General features: G+C 37.6%; 1 protein-coding gene across 1 annotated transcript in view; it reads right to left on the reverse strand.

Annotated features, from left to right (window-relative positions):
• The window catches only part of trol (terribly reduced optic lobes), a 1,293,721-nt gene that overhangs the window by 454,327 nt on the left and 820,346 nt on the right, over positions 1–19,048 (reverse strand). The window contains exons 52-53 of the mRNA XM_067129897.1: positions 9,076–9,189; positions 2,607–2,723 (exon numbers count right to left, since the gene is read on the reverse strand). Coding sequence (XP_066985998.1) covers positions 2,607–2,723; positions 9,076–9,189 — 231 coding nt within the window. The remainder of the gene's footprint in view (positions 1–2,606; positions 2,724–9,075; positions 9,190–19,048) is intronic.

Below are 19,048 nucleotides of genomic sequence, written 5' to 3' on the forward strand. Positions count from 1 at the left end.
ATATTTTCATATCGTTTAGAAATAGTTTGGCTTGACCATACTCTAATACCTATACACTGGCTCATATCATATGCATAATTTTTTATTCATGAAATATTTAGTCAAAATAATTACATTAAACTTATCAAAAATTCAGGCTTCATCATCTAATTACTTGATGCTGTCATTCAAAAAGTGCAAAAATACTGCATTAGGTTTTTCTAATATAAACAGCACAACATATAAATTGAACACCTAAATCCTTGGAGACACTATGATGCCTACATTGCAACATGCATGAATTATTATCTACTGACACATAATTAGCTGATCGTGCCCAAGGTGCCTCCTAAATGACCTCATCCTTCTCAGGCTTCTGTCAAACAGCCCAGGTGCCATAAGGTGGTCTTGATGCTCGAGGAGAAGGTAAAACTTCTGGATACGTTAAAAGAAGGCGAGAGTTATGCAACTGTGGCCCGCCATTTTGTGTGAATGAGAGTACAGTACACTACATCAAGAAGAAAGAGGCAGAGATAAGAAAGACTGTGAGGGCTAGCTTTTTTGGTAGTGCAAAAACAGTTTCTACTATGGGTGATCAGACAATCATTAAGATGGAGTCTGCATTGGCGTATTAGACAAAGGTCTGCTGTAAGAAGAATATTCCCCTCGACAACATCATCATTCACAAAAAGGCAAGACAGCTCTACCAGCAGTTTTTGACTGCTACAGAAGGCGGCGATGTACAGGAAGGTGATAACGCATGGGAGGCAGACGTCTTGGGCTTCAACGAACTTGTGGAAGAAGAGGAGGAAGAGCCACAAGCAGGACCATTGTCAGCTCCTCAAGGTTTTCAGGCCAGCAAAGGGCGGTTCCATAGCTTTCAGAGGTGGTTCCAACTAATGAGTGTTCCTCCGCATGGGGAAGCAGCAACGACATACCTCATGAAGGACAAAGCCAGAGCCTCCCGGTTCAAGGCCCAGAAGGATAGGGTTACCCTTATAATGTGTGGGAATGCAGCTGGCTTCATGCTGAAAGCAGGCCTCATTTACAAGGCTGCAAACCCCAGGGCCCTCAGAATAAGAACAATGGGTTGCTGCCTATGTTTTGGATGCACAACCCCAAGGCTTGGATCACCAAAGTCCTTATGGACCATTGGTTCATTCAGTGCTTCATCCCTCAAATTAGGCAATACCTCAACAACTTGTGCACAGAGTTCAAGGTGTTGTTGATCATGGATAATGCTGGTGGCCACCCTGTGGACCTTTATTACGAGGGAGTCCAGCTCAAGTTCATCCCTGCCAACGCCACCTCTCTCCTCCAGCCTATGGACGTGTAACCCATGCCTTCAAGGCACTCAACACTGTGAACTCCCTCAAGCACCTTGTGAATGCAATGGACACTGACAGTGAATTTACGCTGAAGGAGCATTGGTGTAAATTCAGGACTGCCATGTCTGACTGTCATTGACCAATCGTTGAAGGACATGAAGGAGACCCTGAACGCCTGCTGGAAGAAATTTAACATTCAGCCATTGATAAGGTGGACCAATTGGCGAGGATTCTTGGTGAAGGCGGCTTCAAAGACATCACCAAGGATGAAGTCGGCACACTCATTGATGCCCACTCTGACCCCCCCTGACGGACCAGGATTTGGAGGAGCTGACAAAGTCTGCCAATGAGGAAGACGACACACCTGGTTCAAGGGACAAGAATGAAGATGTGGATGAGGGCCTGTCTTTAGAACGTCTGTCCCAACTTAAGAGGATAATCAATGAGGAGCAGGAGACGGCTATGGCATGGGATCCTTATATGGAACACTCCTTAAAGTTTTCAAATGCTCTTGATGCAGCAATGGCGCCTATAATAATGTCCTCATCAGAATGAAGAAGCAGTGACAGCAACTGCCTATCACCAAGTTTATCAAACGGACGAAGGAGGACCATTCAAAGCCTCCCCAAACCCCTGAAGAAGTGCCTCCAATCCCTAAACCCCTGAAGAAGTGCCTCCCCAAGCACCTGAAAAAGTGCCTCCAACCAAGCACCTGAAGAAGTGCCTCCCCCAGCCCCTGAAGAATAGGAAGAGGCGTTACCAGAGGAGACGTACTCCTCTGCTTTGCAGCGCAGTCATACTTTCATCGTCGTTCATCAGACTGCACAGCTAATTCATCATCATCATCTTTAATCAACTTTCATCACTGGTGAGTTACCTGTATGATTTACATAATCTTATTATAAGGGTTACACTCTGCAACACCAGACAGACAGGAGGAGGATAGGCACAAAACAAATCTCATGCAAAATTAAAAGTGAGAGAATGATCACCAGGAAATGCTTTTAACAACTGACACTTACACTACACTGGGAGGGTGAGATATGTCAAGATCTTACCCAACATCAAGGAATCTATATCCTTTAAGGTAGCAGGATCATTTTTACAAATTGTGCATATGTCACACACTTTAAACCAAATACTTAGAAAATGAAATGGCAATTCTTTATATCTCATACACTATAACATAAGCTGTATCATTACCTGTAACATCATAACAAGGATTTACTTACATGAATACTACTCCAGAAACATAAAACAACAGAATAAAATAAAAAAACACAAAGATTTAGTACTTACAGTTATCTCTCTCATCTGACTGATCAGCACAATCAAAAATACCATCACAACGCTCGCTCTCGGGAATACAAGTTCCATCTCCACATTGATACTCTGTTTGTTTACATGGAGTTACGCCTAAAGACAATTACAAAGCATAACAAAAATACATTACAAAAACCTCAACATATACAAAGGATATATAGAACTGTATATCTATTACAACACATTAAACAGAAAGGTAAGCAAATCTATCACAAAACATTATGCATCAAAGGGTACATAAATGAAGATAGAACATTCTTCAGAACAACACAACCCACACAAAACTTGCTTTTATCACTGATATTGTTCTAAGAAAGGCTACAGTATACTTTGTAATCAAATGATGGTGTAAAATTATTATATGATCATCTATACAATTTGTTTATCAAAAAGTTAACATTAAGTCTACAGCATTTATGAATATCCCCAAACCATACTATATACAGTTAACCTTCTCACAGAGATACTGCATGGAAGTGCAAAATTAAATTTAAAATCAAGTTGAATTTTCATGGCCAAAAATGGCATAGTTAAAATTACAGAGCACGAGATCACTTTAAAATCCAAAGTCTAAAGGAGGTAAATCAGACAGTGCACCTTTCAGGACCCACTTGCATGTTATGACTAAATGAAAATTATGAAGAGGTGATCAATCAGTCATTTCTTTACGATAATTACAATTTATTATTTCAAGTCTTCTTCTTGTTGCCAGTTTACTAACAGCATTTTCTCTTTCACTCCAACAGAGCTTTATGACAAGGGTTTAAATGTACTTTAGGAAAAACCAATATCCTGGTTTCCAGAAAGGCAATTCTATTTCTGAACTATCAGATATTTTACTATGAAATGAAAGGGAGATCACCTTGGCTATAATACTCAAAAAAAGCATTTTACATATAAAGGTACCATTATGTTACAATACCCAGCTTCCAACTGGTGGTGATTCTGCCTTTGACTGATGTTGTTTTCTGCCTTTCATGGTGTGGATGTGAGTGCGCGTGCATGTACACGTGTGTGTGTGTATATATATATGTGTGTATATTATATATTTTCCTTTCAAGTTATTTTAATTTTTGTATTTGTAAATGTTAACAAATTTTAAAAGTTTTTTCTGTGTATAAGTGACATTTTAAATATTTATAGTCTGTAATTTTCCAGCCTTGAGGATGCATCATTTGATGTAAAACACTGGCATAATAAACTTGATACTTGTGAGAGACATGCCTTTACCTCTTCATCCTGAGACGTTTGTCAGATCTGTTTCCCTGCATATATATACAGTAAACCCCCTGTATTCGTGGTCTCATGATTCATGGACTCATCTATTCACGGATTTCTCTATGGAACATATATATGCATTATTCGCTGAAAATTCGCCCATTCAAGGTATTTTTCACTGAGAAATATTCACTAATTGCTGTATTTTCATCTCATTTTTGTGCACAGTGATTAATTGTTGAATCACAGTTTGATCACTAGTAGCTACTGGCCCATGAGGAATCAAATATTTGTGTGGCTGTGCCAGAATCAATCAACTTACGATAATTTTCAGCATCAATAACTTCTTCTAAGAAATTTACATGTCTCTTGTAATGCTTTAATGTTTCTCCATTAAGAGCATTTAAGCTGTTTTCAATTTCTGGTACCTTTCCTTGAAGCCAATCAACATGCTTTTAAAATGTTTAGATTTTAGGCTTATTTCCATTTGCCATCTGTTGTGCCTCTTCAAGAAGATGGATAACATTGATTTCTAAACCTGAGGCTCAATTTTTAAAATAAATATACATACTTCTTGTTGGTAAAGACAGCTGACAGTATTCTACCAGCATGTGTATGTGGTGGGGGCATAGATCAATAATAGTATCATATATCTTTTCCCCTCACCCATGGTAAGCTCAACACATTTATTGTTCCTTTTGTAATAACACAGGCCACTTCTGATATGTAATAAATGAAGTGTGACCTGCACTGGTTTAAAAAAAACATGTACCTTTTGTCACATAACTTATGCTGACAACTATCTTAAATCCTTTTATGTCTATCTAAAAGCTTTCTTTTCTGTTTTATTATGCTGACAACTATCTTAAATCCTTTTATGTCTATCTAAAAGCTTTCTTTTCTGTTTTACTATATCATATTTGAACTTGAGCTATGCCATCTTGTGTTATTATTTATGACTCATTATTCATTAACTGGATAGTCATTATACACATGCACAGTACTGTATATTGAAAATTAATTTTTTAAGTCTATCTGTACAGGACTCATGTCTTTGTTAAATGCTTACACAATTTCTTCAGCATCTTTAAGTAAAGGAACCTTTGTTTATTTTCTTTTATCATCCTCGTATGCAGCAAAAATGTGTGGAAGCACATTCTCAATACAAATGACAATGGTATTCAATCCTGGAACTGAGTAAAATCTAGACACTGCATGGTGTTCTTTTAACTAGAGTAGAATAATTTCAAATTGGGTATGTTCTCTCTCTTTCTCTCAATGGGTTTACAGGTTGCAGTCCGAGATAACATATTTCAGAATTAATTTGTATTTTTCCTAGGTATACAGACCAGAGCCTTTTAAAGAGGAGGATAAGTTTTGCTAGCAGAATTTAACACTGAATTAATATAGTTACAAGAACCACCTTATGGAGGCACTAAGAGTTAAGTGGGCAAGCCCCACATCCTACTTATAGATGCCTGGCCACTTTATCTGTTGACTCAGGGACTTAACTGGTTGGTAAAGGTGGGATATACATTAGAAGGCCCTGGTTTTTATACCTACAAAAAATACAAATTACATTAAAAATTTGTTGTTTGTTCCTATGGAAATACAACCCATTGCCCTTTAATGCATAAACTTACTCCTTAGGTAGGAAGTTGTCCCTTTAAGTGGCTATAGCAACATTCCATCTACAAGATTACGTTCTTGGATTAGAGAGATGCCAATAAGGAACAATCTTTCATAGAACCCCTCATAAGACCAGAAAAGTACAGGCCTGTGCTATACTGTACCTCCTTTAAAACAAAGGGAAGGTGAGAAAGTGTTTCTAAAGAACTATATCACTTCCTGTGGGGAAGTGACATTTAAAGGGAGGTGACTAAAGGACATACATTCTACACTGACTAGAACTGGTAGTTCATTATGTATCCACTTGTATTTCAACTGATGTTAAGTGTGTACTTCGACCTAGTTGGTGCTTAAAGGGGCAAAGGGAAGGAAGGTAACCACACATGCACCACATCCACACTCCCAAAAACTAGCTGCATGTATTTAAAAAAGATACTTCTCTGTCAAAAAGGAGTTTGAGTAATTACAAAACCTACTGAGTAGCCATCAAAGGTCTTAATGAAAATGTGTCCGATGATCTGTGAGCAACATGCCTCTGATAGAATGAGGTAAAGGTGATCTGTCTATGTGAGACAGTCACCCTCATTACATGGGAGACTGAAAAGATCTTTCAGAAAGCGAGGGATGGGCCCCACATCCCTGAGTTTGTGAGATCTCAAATGAGGTGGGAGACAGGTCACATCCAAAGATGAGATATATGCCACCTTCATGACCTCATGAGATAGTGTTCTTGGACACCACCTTCTTAAATTTGCCAGTCATAATGAAAAGTTTCTTGCATTCTGGTCTCAAGGTTGGGGTTCTTTTCAAGTGGTGCGTAACAGCTCACCACCACCAAAAAAGCCCAGAGGACAAGAACCGAGAAGGTCTCGAATCTATGATCAAGAATGGAAGGGTTCTAAGTTTGGCTACAAACTCAGGAATGAAAGCTAGCAAAAGTTTATACCAACCTTCCAAGTGCTGGATAAGACAGGAAGGGTCAAGAGAAAAACAGTCTTCATATATAATTTCCATACAAGTCTAATAACAGTGGCTCATTGGGAGATTTAGACTCTACAGCATTGGGGTGAAGTCCCACTCTGGAGGGAAAAGTTTTTTAGAAGGACAAGACAGTTCAATATGTTTCATCAGCATGTACAACTCCACCAAAATAGATCCATTCCCATCAGGCTAAACACTTGCGACATGGCTGGATGCTGAAAGGGACTAGTCTAGGTGTCTGCTATCTTCTGAAGAGGGGCTCTGATGGGAGAGGTAGCCCCTCTACGACACCAATCACAGACAACGGCCCACTTTCTTTGATAGACATTGGTTGAAGGCCTATGTAAATACCCAGACATTTCCTGCATATACCCTTGAGAAAAACCTTTCCATCACAGGATACACTGGATAACCTCCACTTCAGAAGATTAAGGGTGTGAACTGACTAATGGTGGTGCCTTCAAATATGAGGTTGACAAAGATGACTAGGACACAAGTGTAGCTCCCTCAAGAGTGTCAATCAGTATAGACAGCAGATCTATGTATCACTTGGACTGCAGCCAAAAATGGGCTACCAAAGTCATTCGTAGGTTTAGTGATAAAAACTATACTGACTGCTCTTCGAAGACTGAAAGGTGTATGTGCAAACACATCAGACTGTCACAGGGATAATGGAACATGTCTCGCATCACTGCCTATGGATCTGTAATTGAAGAGCAGGAAAATGAAGTTCCTTGTTCATTCTTGTTGCAACCAGACTGATTAGGGGAGAACCCCATATCTTGAACAGCCTTTTCCCCACCAATAATGCACATGGCCCATTTTCAGTGAACCAGTAGGCCTAATTATACTCAATAATGCTTAAAATTTAGTAAATTAATCAGGATTATTTTCATAGGGCTGGTTATACTCATTAGTGTATTGCTTGCTCGCCCAAAAAACATACACTTATGTTTAACAGTAAAACCTTGCAAGAAAAATAACTTTAATAATTTATATAATTTGAAAATTAGTTAACTTGAACGAAAGTTTCAATCAGTGCATAAATAACTAAACATTTGACTGTCTTAACACTGAACACAAGGAGTTGCTTTTTCTTAGGCAAAACAAATAAAAAATAAGTTGCCAAATATAATTATTAGGGAATTAGTTTTATGTTAGGTATAATACATTAATTATGCTTGTGAGCTCCATATCCAATTAAGATGGAAAAAATTAACTTTAATGATATCAAACCCTGCATAATGTATGGCTCTGCTGCTGAACAAAACACTCTGGAACATTCAGAAATGTTTTATAAGAAAAATTTAAATATGTAATAGGAAGCAGAGTTTTCTTACAATTTTGACAAAATATATACCTGCATCTCTTTATATAATAAAAAAAGAAAAAAACTGGTCAAAAATGACTAAGTTGCCAGTTATTGTATTTAGAACAAGATGTCACAGGTTTGGTCCTCATGATTTTATGGTTTATTGTAGTCTCGCATTCGCATCCAATACAACACTATTATGACCCCTCTTCAAAATTCAATAATTTTTAAAAATCACTTGTATATATGGTGCACTTCTGGTTAGTAATGATTTTGAGACACCCTCAACATACAAAAAGTACCTGTCTGGTCTTGTCTGAAATATCTACCTCGCTCTTGTTACCATGTCACATGATTTTTGTAAGTATGCCGCTGGCAAAGTGTCGAAGATGGCATGCTGATGTTGGTGACTCGATCCACTCTCAGAATACGAGTATGCACCAAAAAAGTTCCAAAATTGGGGACATGTAAAAGTTAGCATTTTTCAAATATATATATTTTTCTGACCAGACATGCTGTTGGAGTCAACAGAAGAAGTTTGTGGTGTTAGGATTCTGCCCTCTATACACAAAACAAGAATCTTACAGTGACTTCTTGTTAATCATAGAGAGAGAGAGAGAGAGAGAGAGAGAGAGAGAGAGAGAGAGAGAGAGAGAGAGAGAGAGAGAGAGAGAGAGAGAGAGAGAGAGAGAGAGAGATCCTCATTGAAAGGGAAATCTACAAGAAGCACATTGTTATCTGAGATGGCCTAGAAAGAATACACTTCCAATGATAACTCCTTCAAGACTGCAAGAGCCTTAATGATTGTTTTCCAATAAATTTTTTGGGCTCAAGAACACATTCATGTGTAATATGACAATAAAAATCTCTTAAGAAGGCATCTGTTTTGATGTGAGTTTCTGTCCATGAATATAAACAAGACCATAATTCAACAGTACCCAAAAATATATCAATAAAAAGAGTTTTGTTTAGTGTACAAAAATCATTCAATTTTAAATTTAATGCACATTGCTAAAACATATTAAGATGAAATTTACATATAAGAATGGCAAAGAAACAAGAAGTGATAAGGGTGCAAAGTTTAGCAAGATTTTTCTATTAAAAGTAATTTCTTTAAAAAAAATTATGCATAAAACATTTAATGTAAGTTCATGCTTTTACAAATATTTTGTTTGGATTCACCAAAAATGTAATCAAATGTAAAATATGAAAGAAAGCAATACTATGATCCTTCCCAAGTTCAAAAGACAGAGCCATGAAGAAAAAAGAAAACAGACAACAAAAAGAAAAAAAAAGAAACATTACAGCCAGTTTCGTCGGATCCATCACTGCAGTCTGGAACATTGTCACATTTCCAGTCACTTGAAATGCAGACACCATCTGTACACCTAAACTCGTTCCCTGTGCATTCTCGTTCAACTACAAAGGAAGGCAAATCAGTAACACACTTGAGGGAGACTTATCACAAACTTTCATTAAGCTAAGTCAAACATATAAATAAATACATAGCTATAAGTAACAAAAAAGCAAGCAACATATATTTCACATGGAAACTAAATGAAAAAAAAAAAAAAAAGCCTTTTAGGTCTATTAAAGTTTTTCAAAGTTTTTAAACGACATTTTATTTCAGTTTAGGCAATCTGACATACTACTATACTATAAATAAACACACAAATACCTGTTGTATACCCTAAACATACTTTTTTTAAATCAAATTGTATTTTTCCTAGGTATACAAACCAAAGCCTTTTTATACAGTCTTTAGTACACGTGCACACAAGCTGTAGAACTTGGATCCACGGGTACGCCACTGTCCAGTCACTTTTTCCTTTGGCCACAGGGACAAAACTGAGTGGTTGAGGTGGGTTAAATTTATAGAAGGCTTTGTTTGTATAGCTGGGGAAAATCCAAATTACACTAAAGTTTTGCTATTTGTTCCTATGGGGGTACAAACTATCATCTTTTATATGATTATTATTGAACAAGACCACAGGGGCTATTGACTTGAAATTCAAGCTTCCATAGAATATGGTGTTCATTCAAAAGAAGTAACAGAAGGTATTGGGAAATACAAAAAGAGATCAGTTATTAGAAATACAGATAAATAAACAAATAAATGAATAAAAATTTAAGTAAATTATTAAAATAAAAGGAAATTGTATTAGGATAGTAATGCATTGCATCTTCATTCGAACTTCTACAGTTCCAATTGCACGACATCCTCTGGGAGGCTGTTCCACAGTCTAACAGTATGAGGAATAAAGGACCTCTGGAACTGAGAAGTTCAACAGCGAGACATTTACTGCATATTGGTGCTGATGTCCAGTGAATCTAGTTGCTCTTGGGAGGAAAAGGGGATCGGGAATCAATTGTGAATGTGAAAGTTCTCTGTTAAAATAAAATTTATGAAAACTGACAAACATGAGACCGTCCGTCGATGGTCCAATTCATATCTACTATTAGGAAAACAGAAGCCTTCGACCATGAACCGTTCTATTTAAAAAGAGATAAATCTCTGGATGAATCAGACACCCACACTAGAGAATAGTATTCAAGGAAGGAAAATGACCTGAAACAGGCTGCACTAATTTTATCACTGTTATAAATATACGAGGCCTTACAAACAATACCTAACTTTCATGCAGCATTTGCTGAGATTTTCTTTAGATATTTCTCAAAATTAAGACGTAAGATGTGAGTCAAAAGTTACATCTTGAATAGCTAAAGCTTTAGACCCATTCAGCAGAGTCCCATCCACCTGAAGGGGAGGATGGGGTGGAAAATCTGTACAGTACTAGATCTGTTAATCAATAGTGTTTTCATTTTATTGGAGTTCAACCTTGTACCCCACTGACTACACCATTCACTGATCTGGTCCATGTGTCAACTGAGGCGGAGGACAGCTTCATTTCCTATGAGTGGAGACTTTACTACACCCACAAGTGTTGCATCATTGGCATACTAAACAATATTGTTTTCCACGTCAACACCCAAATCACTTGTACAGTATACACTAAAAATAACAATGGACCAAGAACAATACCCTATTGAACTCCAGATAAAATAGGTCTTGGTCTGCTAAAATCCCATCAACAGCAACTCACTGCTGCCTACCAGTAAGGAAATCTTGATGTAATCTTAACACATAATCACCCACTCTAAGATTCTAAAGTTTATAAACAAGTGCCTTGTGATTTACTAAATTGAAAGCAACACTAAAATCTATTTGAATTGCTCTGCACTCAAAACCTTTATCAAGGTTTTCTTGCAAATGGCAGGTCAAGTCTAAAAGAACAATTATGGTACCTAACTACTTTCTATATGCATACTGACTATCAGCTAACAATCCTTTTGATTCCTTATATAGTGGCTTAAAAACAGGTTTTTATGAAACTTTGGTGAGGGCAGGGAGAAGAGAAATTGGCCTGTAGTTACTGCAGTCAGTGAATATGCCACTCTTTGAAACAGGCACTGTATTGCTAAGCTTGCGCTCACCTGCAAAAATACTACATCAACATACCATCCAAAGCTCTGCTCCCTATTCCTACCACCTGGCCCAATGGTGAGACAGGCAACCTCTTACTTGTACAGCTGAAGAAGGGAATAGCCAATTTCAACAGGCCCTCCCACCCTTACTCTTCCCCTTTCCTGGCTGAGGCTGCAAAGGACAGGCAAAAGGATTGGGATGTCTAACTACCTACTTACTGAGAGGAGGTTTAGCAGAAAGAGCATCTCTGAAATGCAGGTTTCTTCAACATCCCATGTGGCAAAGACTTTGCTCCACCTGCTCCCCTAGATCTGATTGTTATCATATCTAAGGCAGATTTTAAGGCTACTGCATGGTTGATAATAGTCTTGAGATTCTGGCCACCTGAGCTTAATTGCTCCATTGACTCTACTTTTAGAAAGGAGTAGTAATGAATTCAACACAACTGCTTCCTAATGTGTGGCTATTCTCATGACAAACTTCCCCCAAAAAGAGAGACCACCTTCTCTCTCCTTTGAAGGGCAAAGTTAGTCCAGTGGTTGGTACACTGGTGTGCCAAACCTCTAGACACAAACATCCTCATGTATATCGTCCTCTTGTCCTGAGATGAAACATTTATCATAGAATGGTCTGTCAGCATGTTCAACAATAGGTAGATCATGTTGGTCATCTCCAAAACATCACAAACCAAATGGGCCTATGGCAACCTAAGCCATCCAAAACAAACCCCCCCCCCTCCCCTGCCACAGGGGTTCTGAAAGAGACGGCCTTCTGGGACCCACTGGCTCCCCGAAAACATGAGCTGCACCCTTTTCAGACACAGGAGTTAAACCAGACTTGTACCCCCTAACTTGCTATCAATCTCATACTGAACCAGACAAACCTCTCACTGGAGGAAGACAAACGAGAGCCAGGGAAGTCACTGTCCAAACAGAGTTCAGACTTTGACCCATCTGCCCCTCTGTTCTTAAACTCAGTGACCACCAAAGAAGAAGACAGCACAGAAGGGAGGAACAAATCTGTTCATTACCTCTTTCACCCTCCCCAAGTATCCAGAGAAACAAAAGCACGAGAGGTGGAAACAACTGCAGACCTCTCCCATGAGTGGGAATACTCACACTGTGCATGCTCCTGAGAACACGGACACACTGAAGAAAATAGTGTAGCTTCAGTTCTAAGCACTCATAGAGAACGGTGCACATTCAGCTCTAAGCACTCCTAAAGAAGAGTGCTTGAGCATGCATGGCCTTGGGACTTGCACAAATAGAATGAACAGGTTGCACAAGCCCATCCCCATGCAACTCATTAGAAGCCCATGGGGGGGGATGAGCAGGGAGCAGCCCTCTTGTTAAGCAGAGAGGTGCCCTGTCAGAAGTAACAAGACCCGGTGAGGAGGGGGCAGCCTTCTTGTCTAAGTGGAGAGGCTTCCTTTCCTGCCAGAAGTAACATGACTACAGTTATGTGATCTCTCAACACCGTCCTCTTTGAAAAAGTGTAATGCATGCGAAGTCCACCTAGACTTCTTACATGATGCTTTAAAGATCCCTTTCTTCTTCACCACCCTACGTAGTAGAGGAGATCCCTTTCTTCTTCGTTACCATACGTAGTAGAGAGGATCCCTTTCTTCTTCATCACCCTACGTAGTAGAGTCCAAAGGCGAGGAGGATGACAAAGATGAGCACAAGGAAGAGGAGGATGACAATGAATAGGAAAAGAAGGAAGAACAACAAACACTTCTTCCCTCTCTTCCCCTGGAAGAGTCATACTCACCTTCCACACCGAAGGGTTGGCCAAGGTCAGAATAAAAGAAGTCAAAGAATCTACCAGAGGGTCATCAAGTGGGAGGACTACTGAACAGAAGTCCTTTCGTTTACAGTAGACAGAGACAAGGAGCTACACACACAGCAGACACAATATCAGCAGCAAACCCTAAATGAGATACAGGCTTAGGAGATCATTCATTTTTCTTCTTTACCAAGTTATCTAGTAATGTGTTAAAGATGAATATCAGAGAATACAGTAACAGCTGGAGGAACAATAACCCCAGAATGCCTTCATCTCCTGAGGAAAGGGCATGAACAGACCTCACTAGGTAAGGAAACTCTCTCAAGAAGTGGCAAAGGGATAGAAGCCAGTGGAAGGAAAGAGCCAGATGATCTGGTGGCATCCTCAGTGGGATATACCCACCTCCAGTGATGTGGGCGAATGCCTCCTGTCCTACTTCCTCTATTTCCCAAACTTTTCCCAAAGAGGAGAGGATCAATCAACGCATTCCTCATAAGTGGAGGAATGAACATATGTTTTTTTTTTCCTACAAAAAGAAAAATGCTCTTGTGGGTTTGCCAAGGTGGGAAACATGAAACAATCCCATGGCTGTCCACATCTCCCACAGAAGTGTTTTTCATGTTTCCTCACAATTTCAGACAAACAAACAACAAAGATATAAAACATAACAAACAAAAACACACAATCCTCAAACAAAAACAACAAAAGTATCAAACTAGTCATCCAAATCAACTTTCACAAATAAGAGAGAAGGGCAGCACATATGCTCTCTATGATGGCCAATGAAAAAGTTACAGAGCAGAGTGGGAAGAGTAGCGGTATTTCTCTACTTGGCCCCCACCTCCACCATGACATACCCGTTTCCAAATTCATTGAGCAATTTCACATATGTATGATAATGGCTCCATATAAAAGGTGATGGTTTGCTTCCAGAGAGGAACAATTGAATATTGCTAGCTAATAATATTATCAAGGCTAACCATATGAACAACTAAAGAGTTCTAGGGAAAAAAATTATTCAGATTTTGGTCTTAGATCATTAAAATTTTTGAAGCAACCTCGTGTTAATAATGCAATTCTAAAACATACATTCAATAACTCTGAACAATGCTAAGTTAATGGATAACCCTGATATACCCAAACATATCTCACATCACACATTAGTATATTAGTGGCAATTATTCAGTGCTTACAAGCATTACCTTTTGAGTTTCAACTACCACTGCATCGCATATACCTGAAGTGCTACATTAGTGCCAATGCATTTCATTGCATATCTCCACAATAGTTTAATAACTAAACAAAAAATTCAATCAGTGTCACCATATTTTGAGTATGTGAGTATTTAAAAGGTCAAGTTAGCAAATATACAAAATTTCATACAAAACTGAAACTGCTGAAAGACTACCACATGTTAATGTTGTATGTCTAACTCAAAAGTAGGACTTAAGTCTTTCATATACACTTTTTCAGACACTAAAGGGATAAGAGAACAATCAGATAATAATTTAAAATCTTGCTATAAGGAAAGCAAGAGAGCAATACACAAACTAAACAGATAATTCATATAATTCTATGGCTAAATAATACATGCACCTCTCGTAAAAACTCAAACTTTTGGCCTTGGTTATATTTTTCCAAGTTTTTCATATAATTCTATGGCTAAATAATACACACACTTCTTGTAAAAACTCAAACTTTGGTCTTGGTTATATTTTTCCAAGTTTTTCATTAGCAGTTATTTCATCATATAAATGAGCTTTAATTTCTTCCTTGATAAACTACACCTTAAATAATTTAACAGTCAGATGATTAAAGAGCAAGCATTTCAAAAAGGTAAGACTAGAAAGTAAGATGACTAGGAGAAACCTAATAATCAACAAATGTTTATTTCCTCATGAAACTTAGTATATTTAACATCTAAGATTCTCTATATAACCTAATCGTCCCTTACAAACAAGACAAAGCAGACTCCAAAACAATATTGCATGTTGTCAAGTTTATAATACTTTGGAAATCTAGAATGCTGCATTCTAATTTTACATAAGTCTCAAAGGAACAAATAGATCTATAATCTCTAATTACAATATCTGATTCTCCTACACAACTACAAAAGCATTACAGTAACTCACAATCCTCATGGAGTTCAATTGGAGAATTATGACTAAATACAAATTGAAAAAATCTTCACAATACAACATACCAGATAACAGCCTTCATTTGAGAGTGAAAATCTTGGAAACCCTTCTATATGAAAATTTTGAATGAGAAACTATTTTAATACTGTAATAATAATAAGTACTGTAACACTCAAAACCCCTACAGTGCTTAGTTTTCTACCTGATGGTATGAAGTACAGGTAGTTAATACAGTTTGTAATTGATGATAAGCTAAGTACTGTATAACATTGTATCCAGTGCAATTAAGCTTTAACTATTTCATTCATTTGTGGTGAAATGATCTTGTAAGAAAATTGTATACGGAGCTGTGCAATCTACATTAATTATATACAAAGTATAGATAACAAATCATAATGGAGACCTGAATCATTTTAAACTGCCAACAGTAATTGGATTTTAAACTGCCAACAGTAATTGGATTGTTTTCTTCAAAACAGTGAATATTTTCAACTACTGGATATAATTATGTAATATAGAAAACAAATCAAAAGTAATATCACTGGGTACTCATAATGCTGAAGCCAATAAGCTGTAAGCATTAACTGACAGATTAAGTAACATAATTTTCAATATTACGTCATATCAACGTATGAAGTAAACATGGGTAGACTTCATAAGCATATTATACAGAACTTTTTAAATATTAGGATAAATGTGTAAAATATGATTGTTTACTATACCTCATTAATCATATGTTGCCTTGCTTCTCTTGAAAATCCTAGTTACACAAACTAGTTCCAATCAAGATTAAAAAAAACCACAATCATGCAAACCCAGACACCCCAAGTGATGTTGTACATCACTGTGTGATTTGCAGTGTCAATAGCTAGTTTTTGTCGCTCTCCCAGGCTCACCATTTGTGGTGGCTTTTACCAGTATGTGTTCTCTTTCCACATATTCATCCAATTTGCCCTTCTTTTGCAAAAATTAATAATATAGTTGCACTGTGCTGAACAGGGTCTGAAGGGTTAACTCATTCAATGAAGCAAGATTGATGAATGAAATGGCACTTTGCCTTTCCCCCTAATGAGGTTACTGAGATTCTTTTTTTCTTACTTTCCTCTGTTTGTTTTTTATGTAAATACAGTACTGGAAATCATTCAGTAATTTACTTCCTGATGAGCTGCTTGATAAATTACATTCAACTGATCCTTTTGGGCTGCATAATTTTTTTCATTTATTAAAGAAAGCTTTTGTTTCCCTTGTTTTGATTTGCTTTCTGATTTAGTAGAATTTTGGGAGTAATCACAGTAACATACCATTTCCTTTCTGTTTATTATTAGTATACTACAATACCACTTATGAATGTTTTTGATATGTAAATGATAACATTTTTCAGGGTTTTTGTGCTAAACAGCAATTTTTCTTTGCCTTTATATTTTTTTCATATCTGTTTAGTGTGTCTAGTGAGTGCAGGCCAGTAAAAGTAAAAGTAAAAAAAAAATACACAACAATAGGCTATTGTACCTGTGCCTTTTCTGGCCTGTCTTCCGGACATGCTTCAGCATACTTGTTATGTTCATGTCAGCATGTAGTGCTCACAACAAAAAGGTGATGTGTGCAAGGATTTCACACTAGACAAGCAGTTTCTCTTGGCTCAGAAGAGAGTGTATAAATGTCACAATCCCAATGGTCCTGTCAAAGCTTACCTGATTCTTGGACTTAATCTGTGTCCATATCTACTTTGCAGGTCACCTGTCAAAGAGCCTCTCTTTGGACAATGATTCAGTTCTTGTCCTGCTGCCTCCCTCAGTGAAGCCCCAGGATATGCCCAGAAGACACAAGAAAGCCATGAGGCATCAATTACCCTATTGGTTCTTGTGCCTCAGAGACCTCTTCTCCTACTCTGGGTAAAGAAATTCATGCTTCTTTGGTAGCTTCTGTTTTCACCTTTGTGCAGCTTCTGTCTTCTCCAGTTGCTTAACTGGCTGCTTGGGCTTCCACAGCATAAACGTCAGTGCAGTTGGCAAATAAGGCCTTTGTGGATCGCCTCCAACACCAATTCTTTTCAGTAACACAAGAAGCCACTCACTATCAACTGTCTATTGGGTCGTTGCTTGGTGTGTTGCAGTCTGGTCCTCCTGTTTACATCATGCCAAGTCTAGAAGATATCCCTCCTCCCAGCAGCTCAAGTTTTCCCTCTACACTGATAATTGTGGAAGTGCATTCTCCTACTCCAGGGACTCTTCATGATTTCACACTTGATCGTTCTTCTATGCAGCATTCGAACAGGGGCATGAGCAGTAAGCCTTCTCACTGTTACTAACATTTCACTGCTTGCTCTAACAGTAATCAGTCTCAATCTCACGTCCACAAATGGGATTGCTCATAAAGGCTTAAATGTTAAAAACATTTGTCCAATTCAATTTGAACATGAAGAAGAAAAAGCCACTCCTTATAAGGTATCAAAGTAACCCGAAGAACACTGTTACCCCCATACCAGGGAAGTGCAAGTGTCCTTTTCATGTATTTTATTTCTTCAAGAAAGAAACATATCTGAATATGGCCATTACAATATGTATGTCAGTTTTATGAAGCAAAATGTGCAAGAGATGATACTGATTAAAATTTGAATGAAGTGAGCAATCACAGTAACAAAAATACAACTGAGTCTCATATTATAGACTGCTGGCAGCAAAAAAAAAAAAAAAAAAAAAAAAAAAAAAAGCCTCGGGTGAGGTGAAGTTTTGACTGTGAAGGTATAAGCATGAACTAGACAAAGCAAAATGCCCAGCAGAGAAAAGTCTGTGGGTTGTAAAGTGAGAAATTACTTCCAGACAGGATAAGAAACTCTTAAAATTATAAAAGAAAAGTACAGTGAAGATTCAGTTAGGGAAAATAACCAGTATAAGTGGAGGTGCCTCCTGATAAGAAAAATCATGTAGACTACTGCATTATTAACAGTGACTATTCCTAAGGTCAGGTCTCACTTGGCCACCCATGCTGATGTTAATGCTATGTTTAAGACGTAAGTCAAAATAGATCAAGTGTGACCAATGTCTGTGAAACTCTCAGTGTAAAATAAATCCAAGTTTTTAGAGATGAAAGATGACACTAATTGTCGAGAATCCACCTGATTCAAAACTGTGGCAAGAAATAGGATTTGTTTCTGTCAATGGTAAAAGTTTCATTAGGCAAACTGACACAGATCACGAGAACAGTGACCTTGGAGAAGCTAAACTTAAATGTGGATTCCACTTAACAGGGGAAAAATATTACCATGTCAATGGTTTCCACTTGCCCTGAAAGATAAGATACAAATGGAGTTGAACTCTCTATTGAAAAGGAGATCCTAGAAAGAAAGAAAAGGTACAAATGGAGTTGAAATCTTTATGGAAATGGAGATTCTAGAGACTGAGCTAAATGAATAGTTCATTCAAATCACCATTGTTCAAAAGGCAAATGGAAAGTTACGATTCTGCATTGATCTTCAAGCTCTGATCAACACTCTTAAAAGGAAATATTGCAAACTAACTACCTAGGAGGATATACCACCAGATCTAAAATATGGAAAGACTTTTAATAAACTGTATAGCAAAGAAACACCTGGACACATTAGGCTTGATAAGGATTTCTGCAAGCTAACTTTGATATATATTGATGGGCTCATCTACTTTCCAGGCTTAGGGTAAGCAGTGAAATATTTCAATGGAAATTAAATGAGTATTTAGGTGTTCACGAAATATATAATAAATCTGAAGATCTAGTGGTTGTGGGATTCAGACATTGCGAACATGGTGCAATCAATGATCATGATCAGAATCTTTAATCTTGACAAAAATATTCCTAAAATATAAAAATCAAAATTAATGAAATCCATTATTAT

This window comes from Macrobrachium rosenbergii, chromosome 3 (assembly GCF_040412425.1).
Source record: "Macrobrachium rosenbergii isolate ZJJX-2024 chromosome 3, ASM4041242v1, whole genome shotgun sequence".
Taxonomy (NCBI): domain Eukaryota; kingdom Metazoa; phylum Arthropoda; class Malacostraca; order Decapoda; family Palaemonidae; genus Macrobrachium; species Macrobrachium rosenbergii.